This window comes from Mobula birostris, chromosome 24 (assembly GCF_030028105.1).
Source record: "Mobula birostris isolate sMobBir1 chromosome 24, sMobBir1.hap1, whole genome shotgun sequence".
NCBI classification, from domain to species: Eukaryota; Metazoa; Chordata; class Chondrichthyes; order Myliobatiformes; family Myliobatidae; genus Mobula; species Mobula birostris.
Window position 1 is genome coordinate 27936935 of NC_092393.1, and position 25430 is coordinate 27962364.

General features: G+C 38.7%; 1 protein-coding gene across 8 annotated transcripts in view; it reads right to left on the reverse strand.

The window, feature by feature from the left end:
- Window positions 1–25430, reverse strand: part of fbxw10 (F-box and WD repeat domain containing 10) — a 377757-nt gene that overhangs the window by 21249 nt on the left and 331078 nt on the right. For all 8 annotated transcript variants that reach the window (XM_072242164.1, XM_072242165.1, XM_072242163.1 and 5 more), the window contains 3 exons: window positions 22737–22864; window positions 10627–10737; window positions 4587–4690 (listed from right to left, as the gene is read on the reverse strand). In XM_072242164.1, the coding sequence (XP_072098265.1) occupies window positions 4587–4690; window positions 10627–10737; window positions 22737–22864 (343 nt within the window). The remainder of the gene's footprint in view (window positions 1–4586; window positions 4691–10626; window positions 10738–22736; window positions 22865–25430) is intronic.

The following is a 25430-nucleotide window of genomic DNA, read 5'->3' on the forward strand; positions in this document are numbered from 1 at the left end:
GAGAAAAATTTTAAAAATTCTACTGTAAATCCATCTGGACCAGGTGCTTTACCTGAGTTCATTGAAAAAATAGCATTCTTTATTTCCTCTACTGTAATAGGTACATCTAGTTTTGAACGTTCATTAGATGATAATTTTGGAATATTCAGTTTCTTAAAAAATTCATGCGTTATTGTGGAGTCATCAGGAAATTCTGATTGATAAAGGGAGGTATAAAATTCTTGAAAGGATTTATTAATCTCGTCATGGTCAACTGTCAAAGTGCCATCTTGTTTACGAATCTTAAGAATCTGTCATTTAACCGAGGCCGATTTCAATTGATTAGCTAAAAGTTTCCCAGTTTTATCACCATGTATATAAAATTGACTCTTAGTTTTGATTAATTGACTTTCAATTGAAGATGATAATAAGAGATTATGTTCCATTTTGAAGTTCAACTCTCTGTTTATAAAGTTCTTGATTGGGAGCTATAGAATATTTCTTATCAACTTCTTTAATCTTGTCAACCAGTTTAAGTATTTCCTTATTAGTTCGCTTTTTTAGTCCAGCAGTGTATGAAATAATTTGTCCACGAATATATGCTTTAAAAGTATCCCAGAGGATCCCACTGGAAATATCATTCGTGAAATTCGTTGTAAAGAAAAACTTAATCCGTTCATCAATAAACCTAACGAAATCTGAATCTTGAAGCAAAGTGATATTAAATCTCCATTGTCTAGAATTAGTAGATATATCCCTTAAGTTAATAAATAATTTCAACGGTGCATGGTCAGAAACAGCAATAGAATCATATTCGCAACCCGTAACAAAAGGAATTAATCGAGAGTCAATAAGAAAGTAGTCAATTCTTGAATAGTGCTGATGTATATGTGAAAAAAAAGAGAACTCTTTGACATTCGGATATAAGAATCTCCAAATTTCTGAGATTCCAGAGTCGGTCATAAAAGAGTTAATAAGGGTAGCCGATTTATTCGGAAGTGCTTGATTAAACTTGGATCTGTCTATCAAAGGATTTAAACAACAATTATCAGCATATAGTCATTTAAGTTGGGAAGAGATGTGAGGAGATTCTTAAAAAAATCAGGGCAGTCAACATTTGAGGCATAAACATTGAGCATAGCAACCTTTCTGTTAAATAACAAGCCAGTAATCAACAAAAATCTGCCATTAGAGTCTGAAATCGTCTCATAGTGCATAAATGAAATTGACAAATCTATAAATATAGAAACGCCTTTTACTTTAGCCTGTGAATTCGCATGATACTGTTGGTCCTTCCAGAATATAAAGAAACGTTGATTATCCTCTTTCCGGACATGAGTTCCATTAAGTTCATCTGCCATTTCTTTGTCCCCCATTACTACCTCACCAGTATCATTTTCCAGTGGTCCAATATCAACTCTCACCTCCCTTTTACTCGTTATATAACTGAAAAAGATTCTATTATCCTGCTTTATATTATTGGCTAGTTTGACCTCATGGTCCATTTTTTCTCCTTCTTATAGCCTTTTCAGTTGCCTTTTGTTGCATTTTTAAAGCTTCCCAAACAGCCAACTTCCCACTCACTTTTCCTACCTTATTTGCCCTTTCCTTGGTTTTTATGCAGACCTAAACTTACTTTGTCAGCCACGGTTGCTTACCCCTGCCATTTGAGAACTACTTCTTCTGCAGGACATATATATCCTGCACCTTGTGAACTATTCCTAGAAACCTCAACCACCTTTGCTCTTTTGTCATCCCTGCCAGAACCCTACTCCAGGGGTCCCCAACCTTTTTTTGCACTGCGGACTGGTTTAATATTGACGATGTTCTTGCAGACCGGCCGATGGGGGGGGGTGGGGGGGGAGGGTGGATAGGTGTTCAAGTTCAATAGTGCATGACAGGGAATGAGGAAAGGTGCAGCTGACTCATATCATTTCATATTGTTTCCTCGCGGCCCGGTGGTTGGGGACCATTGCCCTACTCCACTCCACCTAGGCAAGCTCCTCACTCATGCCTCTATAATTCCCTTTATTCCATTGCAACTTGTGCTTCTCCTCTCATATTTGCAGTATGAACTCAATCATATTATGATCACGGTCTCCTAAGGGTTCCTTTATGTTAAGATACCTAGTAAGATCTGGGTTGCTTACACAACATCCAACCAATGAAAGCCTTTCCCCAAGCAGGCTCAAGCACAAGCTGATCTGCGAAGCCACCTTATAGACACTCAACAAATTCCCTCTCTTGTGATCTGACACCAACCTGATGTTCCCAATCCCCGTGCATGTTGAAGTCCCCCATTACAATTATGACATGCCTTTCCTAGTTCCCTTCGCAATCTCAACCCCACATCTTGGCTACTATTTGGAGGCCTATATAAGATTTCCATAATGGTTTTTTTCACTCTTGTGGTGTCTTAACTCCACTCACAAAGATTCGACACTCTCTGACCCTATGTCACCTCTTTCTAAAGACGTAATTCCACCTCTTGCCAACAGAGCCGCACCACTGCCTCTGCCTTTCTGCCTGTCCTTTCATCACAAAATATATCCTTTGATGTTAAGCTCCCAACTATGGCCTTCTTTCAGCCACGATTCAGTGAACCCACAATGCCATACTGACTAATCTCTAATTGTGGCACTAGTAGATCCAACTTATTCCGAATGCTACACACATTTAAATACAGCATCTTCAATCCTGCATTCTTCGCCCTTTTGAATTTTGCCTCTGTGGTACAATTTAACTCTTTGCTCCATCTGCACTTGTCCTCAGTCATTGGCTTGTCCTTCCCTACATTCACGTTACACCCATCATCTTCTTGTACACTTGCTGGCTCATCCTCAGCTCTATCATACTGGTTCCCATCCCCCTGCCATATTAGTTTATCATGTATGAGTGTAATCTGGAGCCAAATTTGAAGAATCCCAAGCCCAACAATATAGCAACATGAGAAAATCAGCAGATGCTGGAAATTCAAGCAACACACACAAAATGCTGGTGGAATGCAGCAGGGCCGGGCAGCATCCATAGGAAGAAGTACAGTCGACGTTTCAGGTCGAGATCATTCGTCAGGACTAACAGGAAAAAGAGATTTTAAAGTGGGAGGGGGAGGGGAGACCCAAAATGATAGGAGAAGACAGGAGGGGGAGGGATGAAGCCAAGAGCTGGGAAGTTGATTGGCAAAAGGGATACAATGCTGGAGATGGGGGAGTATCATGGGACAGAAAGCCGCCGAAGATTCCATTAATGCCCCTCCTCCCCTTCTTACCCCATCCCTAATTTATTATTTATTTATTTATTTTCTCTCTTTCCCTCTCACAATAACTCCTTGCCTGTTCTCCATCTTCCTCTGGTGCTCCCCTCCCCCTTTCATCCCATGATACTCCCCCTTCTCCAGCCTTGTATCCTTTTGCCAATCAACTTCCCAGCTCTTGGCTCCATCCCTCCCCCTCCTGTCTTCCCCTATCATTTCGAGTCTCTCCGTCCCCTTCCCACTTTCAAATCTCTTACTATCTCTTTTTTCCGTTAGTCCTGACGAAGGGTCCCGACCCGAAACGTCGACTGTACTTCTTCCTATAGATGCTGCCTGGCCTGCTGCGTTCACCAGCATTTTGTGTGTGTTCCCAGCGATATAGACTATCTTTCAGATCTGTAAAAAGTATCTCATTCTTGGTGATGTTTCTGTCCTTTCAGTTATAATCAATGAGGCAAGCTATCTGTCATTCAGCAACATTCTGGAGCTCTGTGGATTGCCTAGCTTGGTCACAAAATATTACCTCAGTTTGAAATTCTCATCAGATATGTCACCTATGGGGAGGGGATGTGGGTGGAACTCAATCCTAAGAAATCTACCACATCAAAGATTTTGTCAGTGTGAACAAGCAAAGTTTTCAACCATGTCCAATGAATCAGTATAAGATGTACATTTAACATTCTTTAACATCCCCCAGTCTCTGTACTCTCTTTGTGCTGTTTATTGAAAATAAGATGGAAAGCCATCTTGTGTTTGTAAAAGTAAACACGTCAGCGTATTTTTTGATTTTTGGCGTAAGTAACTGTCAGTGTAAAGTATTAATACTTAATTCAGAATAATGAGAACAATATTCCCCTTATTCAAAATATTGCCATTAAATGAATACTCCAAGAAATTTGGACCATCCCATGGAGTTTATTAGATTTGAAGTTGTTGAGTAGGTTACCTTCGCAATGTTTTTCAATAAAAAGATAATGTGATGGCATTGTGTAAGATAACCATTTCATCAATAGGGTTTTTCCAAATATCATGTAGATCAGGGATTTCCAACCTGGAGACCATTGGCCTCTCAGTTAATGGTAGGGGTCCATAGCATAAAAAAGGTTAGGAACCCCCTGATGTAGAGTGAATTTGACAATATTATCAGTTATAGCTCAGCTGTAAATGTACCAAAATCAAATTTTTCAGCTGAACATTGAATTCAATCTAACTGCATTTCCAAAATTAATGCGTTATTCTCAGAAAACCTCTATGCTTCAGCTTGAAAAATGTAATTTTCACTAAAATTACCAAAGGAGGCATAAATAAAAGAAAAACATTAACATTTCACACAGTTATTATATGATTCACATACTGCTGTTTGATGACTTTTATATTATAAGGACCACAGTAGACATTTCTCTCCTCCATTTGTATCACATCAGTGTAGATGTCAGTGTATGCTGCTGTTAATCCAGTCTGTAAAAGTAAATATATCAGCATATTTAACAATGTGCTGGGTATCAAATCTTACTTGATTTTTGACATGGGTAACTGTCAATGTAAAGAATAATGCTATGATAAGAATCAGCTCTTTTAATCTAGCCAATGATGTAAAACTATGGAGATTAACAGTTTATTGGAATTGGTAATGGATCAATAACAGTAATAATCATACATGTAGGATTTCTGGTAGAGAAAAATATTACATAACTATTCACAACAAAAGATCAAATGAATAATAACATTACAGTTATTGATGTCTTGTGCTAGTAAAACATGAAATCAAACAGATTTTTTAAAAGAAGATGGGACATGTTTATTGGTGAGAGATAATTAGATTATAGAGGTGGCAAATGTCAATGTTTTCTGCAATGGTGAGTGTGGAATATCTGGAAGTCTCTTTATGGTTCACAGGCAAGAAACTGAGCAGCTACTGACATTTCATTCCTTGACATAGGAAGCTGTGCTTTAACGTTGCTTACAATATTAATTATTTTGACTAATAATCTTGGTACCAATTTTTTTTAAATATGGATTTATTTTCTGTAGCTTTATATTGTGTTTTCTAACGTTCAACTTTTTAAACTTAGTTCTATTAGTTGCTCCCTATTAAGAAACCCCATTCATGATCCCACTGTTCAAGCAAGAACATTGACTATAAATTTCTTCCAAATGTGCACATCAACTGTTGGGAACTATATTGGAGCAGACTTGATTGATTTCCTGAATGCGCTACAGTAGTTACTATCTACAGTGTTGGAGTTCATTGCATGTAAAATGGATGATAAAATCATTGTGCAATGAATATAAGAAAAAAAACCTTTTTAAGCCATTTGCTCAGTCACATTTTGTATGTGTTTGCATATTGATTATCTCTCGGCTAGCTGTTGTCAAGTCCAAGAAGAGCATGACCTCGAATTTTTACCGGTGCTGAAAACTATGCCGGTTTGTTCTGCTGCTGCTCACACTAGAAATCTGCTTCCACACCTCACACAGCACCAGCTGTGGTGTTTCATGGATTAGTACACAATTATATGCAGTAATTTCAGGAAATTTAGCACCAGCTGAATGCACCAGACACTGACTGAAGTCGTATCTTCACCTCTTAAGAGGGAGATGCTCATTTCGTCCAGATATTACTTGAAAACATTGCAGAATTTGGGGATCATTCAGGCACGCCAGAGGTCTGCCCTGTCAGTAAAGTTGCAGGTACAGCAGGGACCTCAATGAGAACTCCACATCCAGGTTCCATTCTGTCTTCCTTTATTTTTTTGAAGCATGCAGAAAAATCCTGAGGCAGTGAGAGCTGTCTAGTGAACTACCATGTTTAAAAGTATTTAAATCAAGCACTGCATTAGCTACCCTTCTCATACAAAGTTAGTAGAAACAGATAGCTGATGATAACCAGTAGCACTAGAGATCCCAACACACAAAGACCACTGTTAGGAATGCCTATACCCGGACTGCAGTTTGGTAAATTGGATCTCTTCGCTGTCCATCTCCTACCTGCATACAGGCAGAGACTAAAGACCAAAGCTCCAGAGATTAGGACAACAAAGAGGTGGTCACAAGAGGCAGAGGAGCAGCTATGGGATTGATTTAAATCAGTGGACTGGGCCATGTTCAGGACTCATCCCTGGATTTGAATGACTACACCATGGTTGTCACGGACTTCATTAAAAGAGTTGTAGATGAGTGTGTCCCCACAAAATCATTCAGTATTCCCCAATCAGAAGCCCTAGATGAACCATAAGGTCTGCAATCTGCTGAGGGCCAGATCAGAGGTTTTCAAGTTTGGTGACCAAGAAAGTTCAAAGAGGTCCAGGTACAGTCTCCAGAAAGCCATCTCACAGCTGAAGAGGCAATTCAGGCTAAACCTGAATCAATGAAGGATGCTCAACAGTTGTGGCAGGGCTTGAATACTATCACCCCTTATAAAATTTAATCAAGTGATTAAACAGGGCTGCACTTCTAGATGAGCTCAATGCCTCCTATGCTCATTTTGACCATCAAAACATGAAGGAACCATCACAAGCTCCCATGGCCCCAGACAATGCTGTAATTTCAGTCTCTGAGGCTGACGTGTGAGCAGTCTTCAGGAGGGTGAACCCACGAAAAGCAACCGGCCCAGATGGAGTATCTGGCAGAGCAGAGTATTTTGCTTTTTTTTCTTTTTGTATTTGCACAGTTTTTGTCCTTTTGTACACTGGTTGAATGCCCAAGTTGGAGCAGTATTTCATTGATTCTATTATACTTATTATTCTAGTACAGATTTATTGAGTCCACCCACAAGAAAATGAATCTCAGGGTTGTATATAGTGACATATATGTATTTTGATAATAAATTTATTTTGAACTTTGACATCTAATATATTGCTCCCAAGTGCATGGCAAGTGCCAAGAGACTTTTTTTTTCTTTCATAGAGTTCATGATCTCCTTATGAATTAGTTAGACTATAGGCATACAAAATGTCAGCCAGTGGTATAGTGGCATCAGCATCAGACTTCGAGGCGAACGGTATTGAGTTCACGCTCTTTGCACGCTTTCCATCTGTGCTGGTTAAGCATTGAGCTAGCAACTCATCCTCGTAAAAAACAGTCAAATGCTACAGAAACGGGAAAAATTGGCACCTGGTGTGCCACGAGGCAAGAAAAGGAACAACAATACAAACATGATAATTAGAAGCTTTACACCTTTAAAGGATACCCAAAATACTTTGTTTGAAAGATATGTTAAACTTGTGAAACTGAATGTATGGAGGTGAGTCCAGCTAGTGAGCAATTAGCACTGGAAAACAGCTAGAAATGATTTGACCCCCATTATCCCCAACTTTCCAATGCACAGCAGGATTCATCACAAAAGATTACAGTGGTCAGAAACTTTGCAGGGAGGGGTGAAATCACAGCTTCAGTTGTAAAACGAGCAGCATGTCCAGATACTGTAAACCCACTGAGTTCTGCTTACAATATTTATTGCTGGGAGTTGTCTCAATTTTTCAAAGCCATTAAAATTGCTACACAAATGGAAATTGTTGTAGCTCTGCCTGTTGCTTAGAGGATCTCTGTGTTGGCCAAATGGAAAAGCAATCAGGTGTATAGAGACAGGAACAAGCATCCCATTTCTCACATGGTCCTTCAGAATTATTATTCAATTACTGAAAATGTGGAGACTAGAAGAAAGGTCTGAAACTTGTTTCTTCTTCATCGCCGTTCCTCACCTTTGAAATGAGTAGGAAGCATTAAACCTAACCAAGATCAACAGACTGTGAAGTCGGCACTCTGCATCTGGAGACGAAATAGGATTGTGAAATTGCCTTTGAGCACCTCTCAAGTACTTTGACAATGCCACATCTGCATAGACTTGTGAACTTCCTAATTCAGGTCCTATGTGGAAATGCCAGCATTTCTATGAAAATTCTGGACCAATTATTATCCAGATCATGCCTCGGTTTTGAATCTAATAGTAAATCATTGCTTTGACTTGCCACTAGATGGTAACCTTTTTGCATGGATTGGAACTATATATCCAATCATTAAAGACAGGTTGGTTACATGTAGATTAAGGGGAATACATAGTCTGTTAGTTTTCCAACCTCCAAAAGAACCACAACCTTGTTGTGGTTTGTAGGCTTGCGTGCCTCAATGACCAGAGAGCTATGTTGGCTGGAGTCCGGGCTTTATGCTTTGCCTCTTGATAGGGTCACACCCATGCCAAATATGTCAAAGGGTAGAGGCCAGACTAAGAGTGGTGCACTGGTCCTCCAGGTTCAGGGGTTCAGCTCAGGACTAACAACCCTGACTGATAAAACAAATTTGTTAGGGAAACAGCAATGAAGAATCCTTCTACATCTGAGTGGGACGGTATTCCTGCGTCTCCATTCAGGATTTGAATAACTGCCAGTAGTGAAAATTAAGAGGAAGCAACTGACAAGATGAAGGAAGCCCTGAACACCACTTGAGATGGAGGACATTCATAGTTGCCCTAAATACCAGTGGCGTAATGGGTAGTAAGTAAGTCGTTTTCCAAGCTGATTGTAATGTTTGATGCATTGAAATGGAAAGAACAAAAAATGATTAGATTAAAATGCAACTTTATTAATGAATGATTTTATGATATTCATTCAAATAGATTTTTGATATCTGAAAAAATGTATATTATTCCCTGTTATCAGATGGACTGTGAATTAAATGTATGGTTACTTAAAACATTTAAGCTACTTTCTCTTAAATGGGAGGGGGGAGAAGATGGTGGCGCACCTGTGTGTGCGCGGCCCTCCAGTGAAAATGATATCGTATCTGTTAAATAGGGGCTGTGGACAATTCTGATTTGATGGAGAATGGACGTGAAAGCACAGAGGAACATCTGGAGAAATTTCTGAAATGCTCGTTTGCTGCTGTCATTATTGTGTGGTCGGGAATCTTTCCGAGGGTAGGCCTCAAATCTCCGGTCCTGCCTGCTTTTGGCGACCGAGAAGGAGGTTGAATCGTTCGGACAGAGATGGCGCTCAGTACTCAGTGTCAGAGAGCTGATCAGAGCTCGAAGTTTTCAGATGACTCAGAGTCGGATTGTGGTCGGGTATGGTAGGGAGAGTTTTTCTTCCTTCTCCCTTCTGCGTGAGATGTGGGACATTTGAGAGACTTTGAACTTTACTGTGCTCGTGGACTTCTTCATCAATGTATGGTATTTTTGCACTGTTGTAACTATATGTTATAATTATGTGGTTTTGTCAGTTTTTTCAGTCTTGGTCTGTCCTGTGTTTTGTGATATCACACCGGAGGAAATAATGTATCATTTCTTAATGCATGCATTACTAGATGACAATAAAAGCGGACTACGTGTCTTCATAATCTGAATAATCTAAATGCTTCTCCAATTCCCTCCTGAAAACACTGACAAAGTTTTGTGTCTACTATTCCGAATAGAGTTCCAGATCATTACCACTCTGTATTGAGTTTCCTTACTTTCCATTTGCATGGTTTGTCCTTCATTTTATATCTCCATCCCCTGCTCCTAAACTCATCAGATTCTCTATTTATCCTATCTAGTAATGTCATGTACACCTCTAACCAACCTCATTCTTCTCTGCTCAGTCAGATACCCAAGAACAGGATAGGCAATATGAAGAAGCATCAGCTCAAGCCAACAGCTCCGACATAGACAGTCCATAATTTGGGTTAGTTTAGAATCAGAATCTATATGCGGACTCCTAAACATGAGTGACTTGCAACCAGAGAAGTTCACAACTTTTATCATCTCACTGGAGGACTTGGATCAGCACTTAAGTGGGAGAAGTCTGCAATGAAATCCTTGGGACATTGACAGGGCCTGTCAGAGAGCCTGTGTTTAATAGTGGGGATCTGGGAAGTATCCAACACCAACCTTGGATTGAACATCCAGATCTTACAACATGGAAGGATAGGAAACTCCATTAGCATATTAGCAATCCAGCATCCAATGGACAATATCTCATTCCAATGTAACACAAACATCAATCACCCAGTACCTAATGACTACAGCAGAAGCTCAGAGGTTCGCAGAATCTGAGATTGCTGCCATCATAGTTTTGGCTACTAGGATTCAATATGTGGCAGATTATTCCAGCAGTCCAGGACACAAATAATGGGAGAGCAGTGATTAATTTAGCAGTCAAGTCATTCAGAATCCTGGACTAATCAAGGTTGGACAAACATCCAATATGCAAAAGAAGGCAAACAGTGCAAATACAAAAAGAAGTCTTACAGATATCCCTGAAATAAATAAAATTTCAAAGATTTTCCTGTCGGTAAAATTTTCTCTTCATTTTGTGGCTCTAGATTCTCCCAGAAAAGGAAACATCCTCCCAGTGTCCACTCATAAACTCATATATTTACAATATAAATACACAGACATGGTACTCTGTTTTTATACATACCATTTTATCAAAATTCTTCATTGGTATGGTGAATCCATTTTCATCTACTCTTGGCACTGGAATGTGACAAATTTTTGCATATACTGCACTTACATTCTGAGGTACAATTTCCTAAAAGGTAAATATACAATGAGGAATTTATCTTATTTACAGCATCTACAAAAGTGAATATTATAGAAAAAAAATGCCTCTTTTTGCTTAACCATGATATTTTCATCATTTCAGATATGTTATAAATTAAGCATTTTTTCACTGATAATTTGCATATTAAACCATTTTATGTTTCATTTTTCCTCACTGCACAATACAGTCCATGGTGATATGGCTACTAAATACTAAAAACTTAAAGTACAAGCTCAGTGTATTTACCCCCTAATATTTTCACATAGTATAAGAAGCTATTCAGTTCCCAGGCAATGTTCTCTACAGATAGTGCGGCCAAAGTGAGAAACTCATAAATCTCATATCACACTACAACGTGCCAACAGATCAGTGAATTTTTCATTCACGGTACATCGAATTCAGTTCTCCACTAAGCCCAAATGCAATATTACAATAGGCATTAAATGATAATAATTTTTATTTTTGTGTATTACCTTAATTTTTCATGTCATGTTTCATGATTATATTCCCTTGAAAACACGTTGATGGCTTAGATCAGTGGTTGGCTTATATGGCTATGAAATTAAATCACTCAAGAAGCATAATATTTATAAAGATTTATCATGATTTAAAAATAATAGGCTAAAATTATCATGAAATTACATAGAATTAAAAACATATTAACATAATGCACAATTCAAATATAGCAGTTTTATATCATAATCTTTTGATTTTGTAAATAAACTATTTTTATGTACAATAGTAGTTTAATAATGTATGTATGCTTAGGAAGTCATAATGAAACTTTCCAAAACAACGCCATATATCTATCACAAAAATACAACTATTATCATGTAATTTGTAAAAATATTATTGTGCATTTTCTACATTTTAATTCAATATTTGAACTACATGGAGTTATGTTATTTTATAAGCATTTGTGAAAACTTAGCCTGCTTAGGGATATTCAGCATGGCTTTGTGAGTGCTAGGTCATGCCTCACAAGCCTGATTGAATTCCTTGAGAATGTGACAAAGCATATTGTTGAAGGTAGAGCAGTGGATGTGGTCTATATGGACTTTAGAAAGGTGTTTGATAAGGTCCCCCATGCTAAGCTCATTTAGGAAGTCAAGAGGCATGGGATCCAGGGAAACTTGGCCGTGTGGATTTAGAATGGGCTTGCCCATGGAAATAAGAGGGTGATTCTACATGGGCATTTCTGCCTGGAGGTCAATAACTGCTGTATTGTGCAGGGATCTGTTCTGACACCCTAGCTCTTTGTAATTTTATAAATGACTTGGATGAGGAAGTGGAAGTTAGTAAGATTGCAGCTGACATGAAGGTTGGTGGAGTTGTGGGTAGTGTAGAAGGTTGTCATAGGTTACAATAGGACATTAACAAGATTCAGAGCTAGGCTGGAAATTGGCAGATGGAGTTCAACCTGCAAAAAAGTGAAGTGAGTCACCTTGGAAGGTCAAATTTGAAGGAAGAATACAGGGTTAATGGCAAGTCTCTTGGCAATGTGGAGGAACAGAAGAGGGAACGTGGGCCCACGTCCATAGATCCCTCAAAGTTGCCACGCAAGTTGATAGGGTTGTTAAGAAGGTGTATGGTGTTTTGGCATTCATCATTCGGGGAATTGAGTTCAAGAGCAACAAGGTAATGTTGCAACTTCATAAAACCCTGGTTGGACCACACTGGAAATATTCTGTTTAGTTCTGGTTGCCTCATTATAGGAAGCATGTGGAGGCTTTAGAGATGTACAGAGGAGATTTATCAGGATGTTGCCTGGATTAGAGAGCATGTCTTATGAAGATAGGCTCAGCTAGCTGGGGCTTTTCTTTTTGGAGCAAAGGACAATAAGAGATAACTTGATAGAGGTGTACAAGATGATAAGAGGCATATGTTCAATGGTTAGCCAGACACATTTTCCCAGGGCAGAAGTGGCTACACAAGGGGGCATTATTTTAAGGTGATTGAAGGAACGTATAGAGGATATGTCAGAGGTATTTTTTTTTACACTATGAGTTACGTGTGCATGGAATGCCATAAAACCATAAGACACAGGAACAGAATTAGGTCATCTGGCCCATCGAGTCTGCTCTGCCACTCAATCATGGCTGATCCTTTCTTCTCTCTCCTCAGCCCCACTCCCCAGCCTTCTACCCGTAACCTTTGATGCTGTGTCCAATCAAGAACTTGTCAATCTCTGCCCTAAATACACCCAATGACCTGGCCTCCACAGCTGCCTGTGGTAACAAATTCCACAAATTCACCACCCTCTGGCTAAAGGAACATCTCCACATCTCTGTTTTAAGTGGATGCCCCTCTATCCCGAGGCTGTGCCCTCTTGTCCTAGACTCCCTACCCCATGGGAAACATCCTTTCCACATCTACACTGTCTAGGCCTTTTTAACATTCAAAAGGTTTCAATGAGATCCCCCCCTCATCCTTCTAAATTCCAGCGACTACAGACCCAAAGCCATCAAACGTTCCTCGTATGATGACCCTTTCATTAGCAGAATCATCCTTGTGAACCATCTCTGGACCCTCTCTAATACCAGTACATCTTTTCTTAGATGAGGAGCCCCAAAACTGTTCACAATACTCAAGGTGTAGACTTATCAGTCCCTAATAAAGCCTCAGCATCACATCCCTGCTCTTGTATTCAAGACCTCTTGAAATGAATGCTGACATTACATTTTGCATTCCTCACCATCAACTCAACCTGCAAGTTAGCTTTTAAGGTGTTCTGCACAAGGACTCCAAATTCCCTTTGCATCTCAGGTTTTTGGAATTTTTCCCCATTTAGAAAATAGTCTGCACATTTATTTCTACCACCAAAGTGCGTGGCCATGCATTTTCCAACATTGGAGTTCATTTGCCACTTTCTTGCCCATTCTCCAAATCTGTCTAAGTCCTTCTGCAGCCTACCTGTTTCCTCAACACTACCTCCCCCTCCACCAATCTTTGTATCATCTGCAAACTTGGCAACAAATCCATCTATTCCGTCATCTAAATCATTGATATACAGCATAAAAAGAAGCAGTCCCAACATCAACCCCTCGGAACACCACTAGTCACTGGCAACCAACCAGACAAGGATCCTTTTATACCCACTCACTGCCTCCTACCAATCAGCCAAAGCTCTAACCATGTTAGCAACTCTCCTGAAATAACATGTGCTCTTAACTTGTGGCACCTTTTGAAAGTCCAAAAATACAACATCCACTACGTCCCCTTTATCTATCCTATCTGTAATCTCCTCAAAGAATTCCAATAGGTTCATCAGGTAAGATTTTCCCTTAAGGAAACCATGCTGACTTTATCCTATTTTGTCCTGTGGCCCCAAGTACTCCATAAGCTCATGCTTACTAATTGACCCCAACATCTTCCTAACCACTGAGGTTAGGCTAACTGGTCTATAATTGCCTTTCTGCTGCTCTTCTCCTTTCTTAAAGAGTGGACTGACATCTGCAATTTTCCAGTCCTCTGGTACCATGCCAGAGTCCAATGATTTTTGAAAGATCATTGTTAATGCCACCACAATCTCTAACACTACCTCTTTCAGAACCCTAGGGTGCAGTTCATCTGGTCCGGGTGGCTTATGTACCCTTAGGCTTTTCAGCCTTTTGAGCACCTTCTCCCCTGTAGAGGTAACTGCACTTTTCTTCCTTCACACACTACAACATCTGGCACACTGTTAGTGTCTTCCACGTGACGACTGACGCAAGAGACTCATTTAGTTCATCTGCCATCTCCTCGTCCCTGTTATTATTTCTCCATCCTCATTTTCTAGCAGTTCTATATCCACTCTCATCTTTCTTTTTTTTAATACATACTTGAAAAAGCTTGTACTATCCACTTTGATATTGTTTGCTAGCTTGCATTCATATTTCATCTTTTCCCTCCTAAATACACTTCTAGTTGCTCTCTGTAGGTTTTTAAAAGCTTCCCAAACCTCTATCTTCCCGCTAACTTTTGTTCTGTTGTATGCCCCCTCTTTTGTTTTACATTAGCTTTGACTTCCCTTGTCTGCCAAGGTTGTACTATTTTGCCATTTGATTATTTCTTCATTTTTGAAATACACTTGTCCTGCACCTTCCTCATTTTTCCCAGAAACGCACACCATTGCTGCTCTGCTGTCATCCCTGCCAGCAGCTCCTTCCAAGTTACTTTGGCCAACTCCTCTCTCTTACCACTGTCATTTCCTTTACTCCACTGAAATACTGCTATGCTGGATTTCACTTTCTCCCTATCAAATTTCAAGTTGAACTCAATCATATTGTGATCAATCGCTCCTAAGGGTTCTTTTACCTTAATCTCCCTAACTGGTTCCTGTTCATTACATATCACCCAGTCCAGTATAGCTAACCCCCTAGTTGGTTCAATGACAAACTGCTCTAGAAAGCCATCTCGGAGGCATTCAACAAACTCTCTCTTGAGATCCATTAACAACCTGATCTTCCCAATCGATGTGCATGTTAAAATCTCCCATGCCAATCATAACATTGCCCTTTTCACATGCCTCTTCTATTTCCTGTTGTAATCTGTGGTCCATATCCCAGCTACTGTTGGGAGGCCTGTTTATAACTACCATCAGGCTCCTTTTACCTTTGCATTTCTTAACTCAACTCACAAGGATCCTTCCGATCCTATGTCACATCTTTCTACTGATTTGATGCCATTCTTTACCAGCAGGGCCACGCTACCCACTCTTCCTACCTTCCTATCCCTCCAATACAACGTGTAACATTGAACATTCATCTCTCAACTACAACCATCCTTCAGCCGTGATTCAGTGATGGCCACAACATCGTAGCTGACAATCTGTAATAGTGTAAGAAGATCATCCATCTTATTCCTTATAATCTGGGCATTGAGATATAACACCTTGAGTGCTGCATTTGCTACCGTTTTTGATTTTGCATCCCTAATGCCCTGCCACAGGTGATGGTAGAGGCACATATGTTAAGACTCTTAGATAGGCACATCAATAATTGAAAAATGGAGGGCTATGTAGGAGGGAAAGGTTAGATTGATCTGATAATAGGTAAAAATATTGACACAACATCATGGCCAAAGGGCTTGTATTATACTTCAGTGTTCTATATTCGGTGTTATTTTCCCATGTAATTTGCTGTCTTATTACTTATTATGAAATCTTGTGTGCAAACTTGTACTGGAAATTCATCTTTTCAAGGATGGGGAATTATTTCACCTTGGATTGATCTTCATATCTCAAAAATAGACTAAATTTCATTAATCAGGTAGCAGAAACAAATATATCAGCTTCAAAAACAGTTGCTTTTAAACTTAACTAATTAAAAATATCCAATAAGAGTTGGCCACCATTAGTCACAGAGATTATGACTTGGTTTATTAACATCATTTGTAACAGGATAATTTTTCTGTTATTTTTCAAATTTTTTCAAAACTAATTAAGGATAAACTCCAGAAAACAAAAGTTAAGTATCTATTTTCTAATGCTTTATGTCTGAAATATAATAAAGATAGATTTTCCTTTTAGCAGATTTACAATTTTCAATGTGCTAGTGCTGTTTATACAGTGATATATTCAGATCTAATGAGTGTTTTATACCAATGTTTCCAATTTGCACAATGCACAAAGCATAATCATCTAGACTAAAATTAAAAGTACTCATGCCGTAGCAAAAGAGTACAGAGAAAATTTATCGCATTAAATGTTCTACTCGAGTATGCACTCTTTTATAGGACTTCGAACTTTCTAATTCAGATCTTTAGTATCATTTAGATGTTTTACACAGTTGGCTCCCATCTCTGCTCAATGTGTGTAGTGACATGAGTAACTTGATTCGATGAGACAAATAGTCTTTAATTTAAGACAAGGGTGGATAGATTTTTGCATAGTAGGGGTATTGAGGGTTATAGGGAAAAGGCAGGTAGGTGGAGATGAGTCCATGGCCAAATCAGCCATGATCTTACTGAATGGCGGAGCAGGCTCAACAGGCCAGATGGCCGACTCCTGCTCCTATTCCTTATGTTCTTATGTTCTTCTTATGTGTTTGCACTTTACAGAAATCATTTTATAGGATCCATGACAAACAATTAACTCCGCCATGGACAGTCCTAAACCCATCTGTGAAAGGAGGAAGGTTGTGCACGGGGCTAGTAACACCACCCTGTAACAAAACCCAGTGCTACAGAAACACCAACAGCAGCTCCAAAGACCTCATCCCTGCAGAGGAAAGATCTGCACCAAGAAGACATATGAAGTTATGCGGTGAAAGTGGAAGCCACAGGGCCAATCGACCTACCTCCCTCTCACCCCACCCCACAGGATAGAGGCTGCTGTTGGTGGCCAATGCCCAGTAAGAGTGATAGGCTAAAGAAGCAGAATGACAAACAATTTAGATTCCATTGAACCCAAGGGTAGTTTGTACCTGTGGAAGAACAAATTCAGCTTTCGTCACATCGCTTATACTTATGCCAGTATTGCAGACTGGCATGGTGAAGAGGATTGATTTGAAATCAGCTCTAAAATGAAATGCATGAAAAGAACTGAACCTGTTCCATTTTAGGATTTTGTCAACGACAAGGCTAATTTCAAAATGAAGATGAAAGCAGTCTACATGAGGATATAGATGATCTGGTTGGTAAGTCTGCAATGTGGCAAATGAAATTCAATCTGGGGAAATGTAAATTACTGCATCAGGGGAAACACAACAAGCCAAGAGAATACACATAATGAGAGGATGCTAAAATGTGAGGAGGAACAAGAGGGTCTTCTGAGCATATGTCAAAAATTGTTAAATGTATCACAAAAGGTCAATAAGTGGTTATAAACTGTAAAGGATCATTTCCTGCATGAATTGGGAAATACTAGAACAGGGAGATTACGTGAGTTGCCTACTACACTTCCTGGACTACAGGTTAAACACTGCATTATTTCTGGTTACCACATTACAGGCAAGATAAAAGAAAGACAACTATATTACAAAAAGGAAATATTTCTCTTTACTGGGGTAAAAAACCACAGGGTATAGATTTAAAGTAAATGGTACAAGGTTTAGAAGGGAGATGTGAAAAGTGTTTTCACAGAGGCTGGCTGGAGCTTGGAACAATGCATAAAAGAGTGATAGAAAGGGACCTTCAACACTTTATTGTAAAAATTGGATATGTACTTGAGCAGTGACCCACAGAGCTTTGGAGTTAGTGCTAGAAGGTAGATCTCAGCTGGATAGTTCTCTAATAAGCATCAAAGAAGCAATGTGTCAAATAACGTGCTGTATTGCTCTCTGATTTTTATTCCTTTCTGTTCTTTTAGATTTTCTAAATTTGTTTTTGCACTACTTATTTTAATTAACTATTTAATATACATAAATACTTACTGTAATTCAGTTTTTTTCTATATTTATCATGTCTTGCATTGTACTGCTGCCACAAAGTTAACAAATTTCATGACTGATGCCAGTGAAAATGAACCCGATTCTGATTCTTATTTGATAATGTTAACTGTGAAATGTCTTTAATTCTGTTAAATGGAAAATACAACTTTCTTCTCTGTATAGATAAGATAGAATAATTAATATATTTACAAACTAGCTCTTATATATAAATACCTGTGGTCCTCTGCTGTCTGAAATGTTCTTCAGCTTTCTCCTGTTTAGGTATACGTCTTTATTCTCAAGTTGCCTGATGCATATTTCTAGGTCTGTTTCCTGTTTATTCCCTTTTCTCTTTCTTATTTTCTGTCCTCTTTTACCTTCCGCTTTCTGGTTCATTTTTTTCTTTATACTTTCCACTGTTTTCTTTTTTGTGATGTTGCCTAATTTCTTTCATTAATTTTATGGTAAAGACAATTATATCAAAAGTTTATCATGAAGGAAACAACTTTCAAATCTACTTAAAATAAGGACTGGAAGTGGTATTGTCAATGCATTCTGAGAAATTCTGCTAAGTAAAAAATCTAGTCTCTGCTAACCAGATAAATTAAAAATTCTAAGAAAGAATGGAACAGGATCAATGGGTTTTCATTCTTCCTAGGGAATATGTGCAAACACCACCCTTTTATCAACAGAATGCCAAGGGCGAGCAAGGGCTGTTTGGACCATCTTCTACTACCACAACTCTTCCTTAAATACGCAATTCCTTAAGATCATAACAAGAAAATAACTATCTTTACAGCCCAATATGGAAATTAAGAATAGAAACTTATGCATATTTTTGAAAATAAGCCCAGATATGTCGACAGAGAAATTAAACAACATCAATACGTTAAATTAAAGACAATGCATGGGAATGGCACCTACATCCTCTTGTAGAACTTAACATACCTTCTGTTGACATTAGGTCTGATGTGTTAAGCCAAGCAAAGAAAGGAATTTAAAAGTTGCCAAACAATAGCAAAACAAAACATTCCTTAACTAGTTTATAAAGGAATAGGATATTTGGCTGGGCTAATAGTCTCATATTTGGAGAAATGAGAAGGAAATCTACTGAAGTGTAAAACCTATTCAGAGGATGTAGCAGAATCAATACTCAGAGGCTATTTTTCCTGGCTGGATGGAGTAGAACTGAAATGGTCGGGTGGTGGGAGGAAGTAAGGGGCAAGGGGTGGGGGATGAAGCAAGATGACACTGCAGTGTCGTGAACTCAGGATAAGGAGTTTATTTAGGACTCCGGTGCAAAATAATCTACAGATTCAGATGGATACAAGTACTTCACATCGTCAGTCTCCTGAGGGCATGGAGTAATCAGTGAATTGATATTGAACAGTAGATAAGGTTTGGGGAGTCTTTAGCTCTTTTCTTTCTTACATTCTATTGTGTGCACAATGTCAGAATATAAGAAATGAGTTCCGGTTTAGATAGCACTGAGATGCAATCTCCATCAAAGTCGTGGCTTAGACTTGGGTATTGTTTTTTTTTAAGTTCATAGGGCTGGCTTTGGGGACAGAGAGGCATTTAGGGGTCAGGTTAGGGTTTAGGGACAGGAATGTAGGGGAGTTAGAGTGATGTGGACATGTGACAAAAATATCAGTGGTCAGATGTAGGGCTGGCAGACTGGTGAGGATGAGGGCTGGTAGCTCCCAGTGAGTTGTCGGCAAGTTCCAGGACCAGAGTTCCATGCGAGCAGAAGGTATGAGGGTCAGTGGCCCCTAGGGACATGTGTTGGTGAGAGCGGAGTTTGAGGCCTAGTGTTTGAGGTACCGCCATCTGCGATTCCAGAGTTCAAGGCCTGGAGTTCGGGAATCTCATCCAAAGTCATCAGTGAATCCTGGGTCGATGCTGAAGATCGACGCCTGAAGGTGATCAGAAATCTGGAAGCCAAGGTCAGATGTCCCGAGCCCCAAGTCTGCAAATCAGCTGGGGAAGTTGAATACTCACAGACAGTGGGTCTTTGAGTCCTCTAGATGCTGAAGGCTGAAGGCCAGAGGCGGACTCTCCTGAAGTTGGAAGCCTGTGTGGGTACATGGGTAGGTGGGAGAGACGAAGGAATGGGGCCTGTTTTGCTGAGTAATGTGGGTGTGCTATGTAGGCACCAGAATATGTGTAGACACTTGCAGACTGCCCCCAGCACATCCTTACATTGTGTTGATTGTTAACAAAAACGAAACAATTCACTCTTTTGATGTACATGTGATAAATACATGAATCTAAATCTGAATCTGAATGGGTATACTCTGAATGAAGAAAGTGTGAATCATTGTCAATGTGAAAACTTGTGCTGAGAGTCTACAGAATGAATTTGCCCCATCACATCATATAAAGCAGGAAGAGCAAACCTAAGTGTGTGTATGGTGGTACTGCAGGACCTTGGTTATGGGGAGAGATCAGATAAGCTGCTGTTGCTTTCCCTGGGATGAACTGATAGAGGAATATAGAATTATAAAAAGCATATATGATCAGAATCTTCTTCCTATGGTAGAGATATCAAAAACAAGGCAGTGTGGGTCTAAAGTGAAAGGAAGGGCTTAAAAGGGAATTTGAGGGGAATTTTTTATGTAGCAAGGGGTTGATATCTGTCATGCTGCTGGAGGAGGTATCGGAATAGATCGAATCTCTGTATTTAAGATATTTAGACAGGCACTTAAATAGGAGAGGTATACAAGGAAACACACAAAATGCTGAGGGAACTCAGCAGGCCAGGCAGCATCAATAGAAAAGAGTAAACAGTTGATGTTTCAGGTGGCGACCCTTCTTCAGGGTATACAGTACAAGGAAATGGACTTCAGATGGGCAAATGGAATTAATGTAGATGAATAAAAATATCAGCATGAATGTTGTGGGGGACAGAGGCTGATTCTGCTCTTTGTAACTCTATGACTCTATCACAACTATGTTGGATTCAAACCTCTATCAGAATAGACAATGATGTAATCCACTAGTCTGCTTCCCTCTTTCGGATTTACTCCCGAAACACAATAAATGTAATATTTTGTAACCAAATTAACTGAGCCAGTGCATCATGACTCATTGTACTCCAAGACTATAAAATAGTGGTCTTGTACAACGTTAGGTGTTGATTCCTGTTTGATTTTAGTACAGCTGTACCATAATTCCAAAGAGCCATCCTCTGTCCCAGTTTTTTTTGATAAATTACTTACCTTCATCACAGCCGGACTATTTACATTGCCAACTGGATACAATAGGGAGACCACAACTTACAAACTGCAAAGTTAGTTTTCAACAATAAACACAAAAGCTGAGACAAACATAGCACCAGGCTCAAGGACAGCTTCCAGCCCACTGTTATAAGACCATTAAATGGTTTCCTGGTACAAAATGGACTCTTGACCTCATAATCTATCTCGTTATGAATTTGCACCTTATTGTTTATCTGCATTGTACTTTCTCTGAAGTGGTTTCACTTTATTCTGTATTGTTATTTTGTTTTAAACCTTGTTCTCAATGAACTATGTAATGTTTTGATCTATATGAACAGTATCCAAGACAAGCTTTTCACTGTGTCTTGGTACATGTGATGATAATAAACCAATTCCAAGTGAAATAATTGTTGCATATATTATAAATAAAGTGCCGAAAAATTAAGAACATCAGGTAACATCTGCAGATGGAGAAAAAGAGTAAACATCACAGGTCGACTCATCACTCATCTGATGTAATGTTTTCCTTTCTGTCTCCACAGATAATGCCTGATATGCTCAGTATTTTCAGCATTTTTGTATTACTTGCTTCTTGAAATTAGGATTCTTGTCTGCACAAACAATATTTAGCTTCTCCAATAAATAAAATAGGCATCCACCCATAACACTGAACACCACTGCACATGATCAGGTGCCATATCCATAGAGGAATCAGAAGGAAAACTGTGGAATTTATAGAAGTCTAAGTAAGTCCACAATTTTCCTTTATAATTGATCTTTGATTGGTTTCCGTTTTCTTTATTCAAGTTAAAGCACATAATGCACAAGATGTTGCCAGTCTTTTTATAACCCAGTGCATGATCCAAGAACAGTTTTGCAATTTACAGCAAGTAGACAGGACGATAGGAGCTAATTGTTGTTAACGTGTCAGCCTACATTAGGTGAAAATTTACAATCTTTTTACACTGATCCGAATATATTTTTAAAATTAATATGCAAAAGCATTTTTTTAATTCATTGAAATCTTTTAACAATTGGTTGACAATTTCTTACAAGGGATTCAGAATTATGCAATGCCTGATTAAATCTATACTCGTTCTTCATCACTATCAGAATAAAATATGCAGCTCACAATAGTGTACTTTTTTAAGATGTCTAAGCGATGTTCAGGATCTTATTGGGAGTGGAATAGAGTCAGTTGACCTGTTTGCAGATCAACCTTAAGCCACTACAAAACAAAAAGGAAAATGTGGTTATTTTAATCTTTCTTGGAGGATTTCATTACCACATGGATACATGAAACACAGAATGGATTTTTTTTAATAACATTAAGCAGTCTGTCTGGAAAAACAGGAACAGGTTGCTGGAATTGTAACATTAAATATAATTAAACACACACAAAAACTTGTTTTAATACCTGCAATTTTAAGACTTCATCAAAAATGCAGTGGAGGGCCAGCAGATCTCTAGTCAACTCCTTTGCCAAATATTGCCAGTGTTTTGACACAAACATGCAATTTTGGAGAGATGCATAGTCTAGTAAACCTAATAAAAACAGAAAGTATATATTAAGAATATTTATAGAGAACAAAGAAATTGATGAACCTGGATCTCCAGTGGGTGGTAAACCATGAAATGGGATTGGTGTAGCTGAGGAAAATTCCGATGTACAGTTCCTATAAAAAGTATTCATCCCCCTTGGAAAATTCCATGTTTTATTGTTTTACAACATTGAATCACAGTGGATTTAACCTGGCTTTTTTGACACTGATCAACAGAAAAGACTCTTTCACGTTGAAGTGAAAAATAAATTTTTACAAATTGGACTAAATTTACGACAATTATTAAACACAAAATAATTCATTGCATAATTACATACCCCCTTTAAATCAGTATTTAGTAGATGCACCTTTGGCAGCCATTACATCCGTGAGTCTGTGTGGATAGGTCTCTATCAGCTTTGCACATCTAAACACTGCAATTTTTCCCCATTCTTCTTTACAAAACTGCTCAAGCTCTGTCAGATTGCATGGGGATCATGAGTGAACAGCCCTTTTCAAGTACAGCCACAAATTCTCAATTGAATTGAGGTCTGGACTCTGACTTGGCCACTCTAGGACATTAACTTTGTTGTTTTTAAGCCATTCCTGTGTAGCTTTGGTATATGCTTGGGGTCATTGTCTTGCTGGAAAACAAATCTTCTCCCAAGTCACAGTTCTCTTGCAGATTGCATCAGGTTTTCCTCCAGGGTTTCCCTGTATTTTGCTGCCTTCATTTTACCCTCTACCTTCACAAGCCTCCCATGGCCTGCTGCAGTGAAGCAACCCCACAGCATGATGCAACCACCACCATGCTTCACAATAGCGATGGTGTGTTTTTGATGATCTGTGGTATTTGGCTTATACCAAACATGGCGTTTAGTCTGATGGCCAAAAAGCTCAATTTTGGTTTCATCAGACCATAGAACCTTCTTCCAGCTGACTTCAGCATCTCCCACATTTCTTCTGACAAACTCTAGCTGAGATTTCATGTGAGTTTTTTTTTAACAATGGCTTTCTGTTTGCCAATCACCCACAGCGCTGTGACTGTTGAAGCACCCAGGCAACAGTTGTTGTATGCACAGTCCCTCCCATCTCAGTGACTGAAGCTTGTACCTCCTCCAGAGTTGTCATAGGTCTCTTGGTGGCCTCCCTCACTAGTCCCTTTCTTGTACGGTCACTCAGTTTTTGAGGAAGGCCTGCTCTAGGCAGATTTACAGCTGTACAATATTCTGTCCATTTCTTGATGATTGGCTTAACTGTACTCCAAGGGATAGTCAGTGACTTGCAAATTTTCTTGTATCCATCTCCTGACTTGTGCTTTTCAATAATCTTTTCGCTGAGTTGCTTGGAGTGTTCTTTTGTCTTCATGGTATAGTTTTTGCCAGGATACTGACTCACTCGCTGTTTAACATTCCAAATACAGGTGTATTTTTACCACAATCAATAGAAACACCTTGACTGCACACAAGTGATCTCCATTTAATTACATATGTGACCTCTAAAACCAATTGGCTACACCTGCGATTATTTGGTGTGTCATATCAAAGGGGGTGAATATCTATACAATCAATTATTTTGTATTTTATATTTGTAATTAATTTAGATCACTTGGTAGAGATCTGTTTTCACTTTGAGAATAAAGAGTCTTTTTCTGTTGATCAGCATCAAAAAAGCCAGATTAAATCCACTGTGAGTCAATGTTATAAAACAATAAAATATGAGAATTTCCAAGGGGGGTGAATATTTTTTATAGGCACTGTAAAAAGATTCCTTATTATGAATTTTAGTGGAAATTAAAATAAAATGCAAAATAATAGTTGGGGATATTAAAATATATGACTCAATTGCCATTCTGTTTTCATTTCAAATTCAGTTCTTTGAGTCTATCTTGATTGACAATTCAAAAATGAGGAAGGATTCCAAATGACATATTTGCTGCAACGATTGTAAACAAATCAATTTTCAGTGGATCATGTTGTATACATATTCATTCATGGATAAAAGCTAGAATAGTTTATTTTAAAAATTCAGAAATGTGAGGCATCAGCCTTTTAAATTGCTAGCAAGAGATTCTTACAAACTTCTTAGTTTGCGAAAGAAGCAACCCTTTTGTTCATACGAGACAGTAAGACCTAACCATTCTCAGCTTTAAAGAAATTATGTAGGCATAATATAAAATGTAAATAAACCAATTATAATGCAAATAGAAGAATGCTGTTTCAGAAAGTTGAGCCAAATATGGATCTGTTGTCTTATAGTAACAGATCATAGCTACAATAAGGAGACATGAAAAGGCTCTATTTAGACATTCTCAAAACATTCAATTTCCAAGAAGTGTTTTGTAAAAAGTCACAATTTTTGAAAAGCCAAGTCAAAAGTTGTTAAAGCAGGCTTGTTAGGAATCAAGTACAGTTAGATTATTCAAGCCATGGACAATCTACAATTTAGCTCAATTTCCTCTCCATTTCCATGGCCTAACCTGTATTTCCTGCACTCCTGCATTTCACAGCTTTTCCATCACCCCAATTGTGTTCTCTCTCCCTAACTTCCCCCATTTCACTCTTTATATT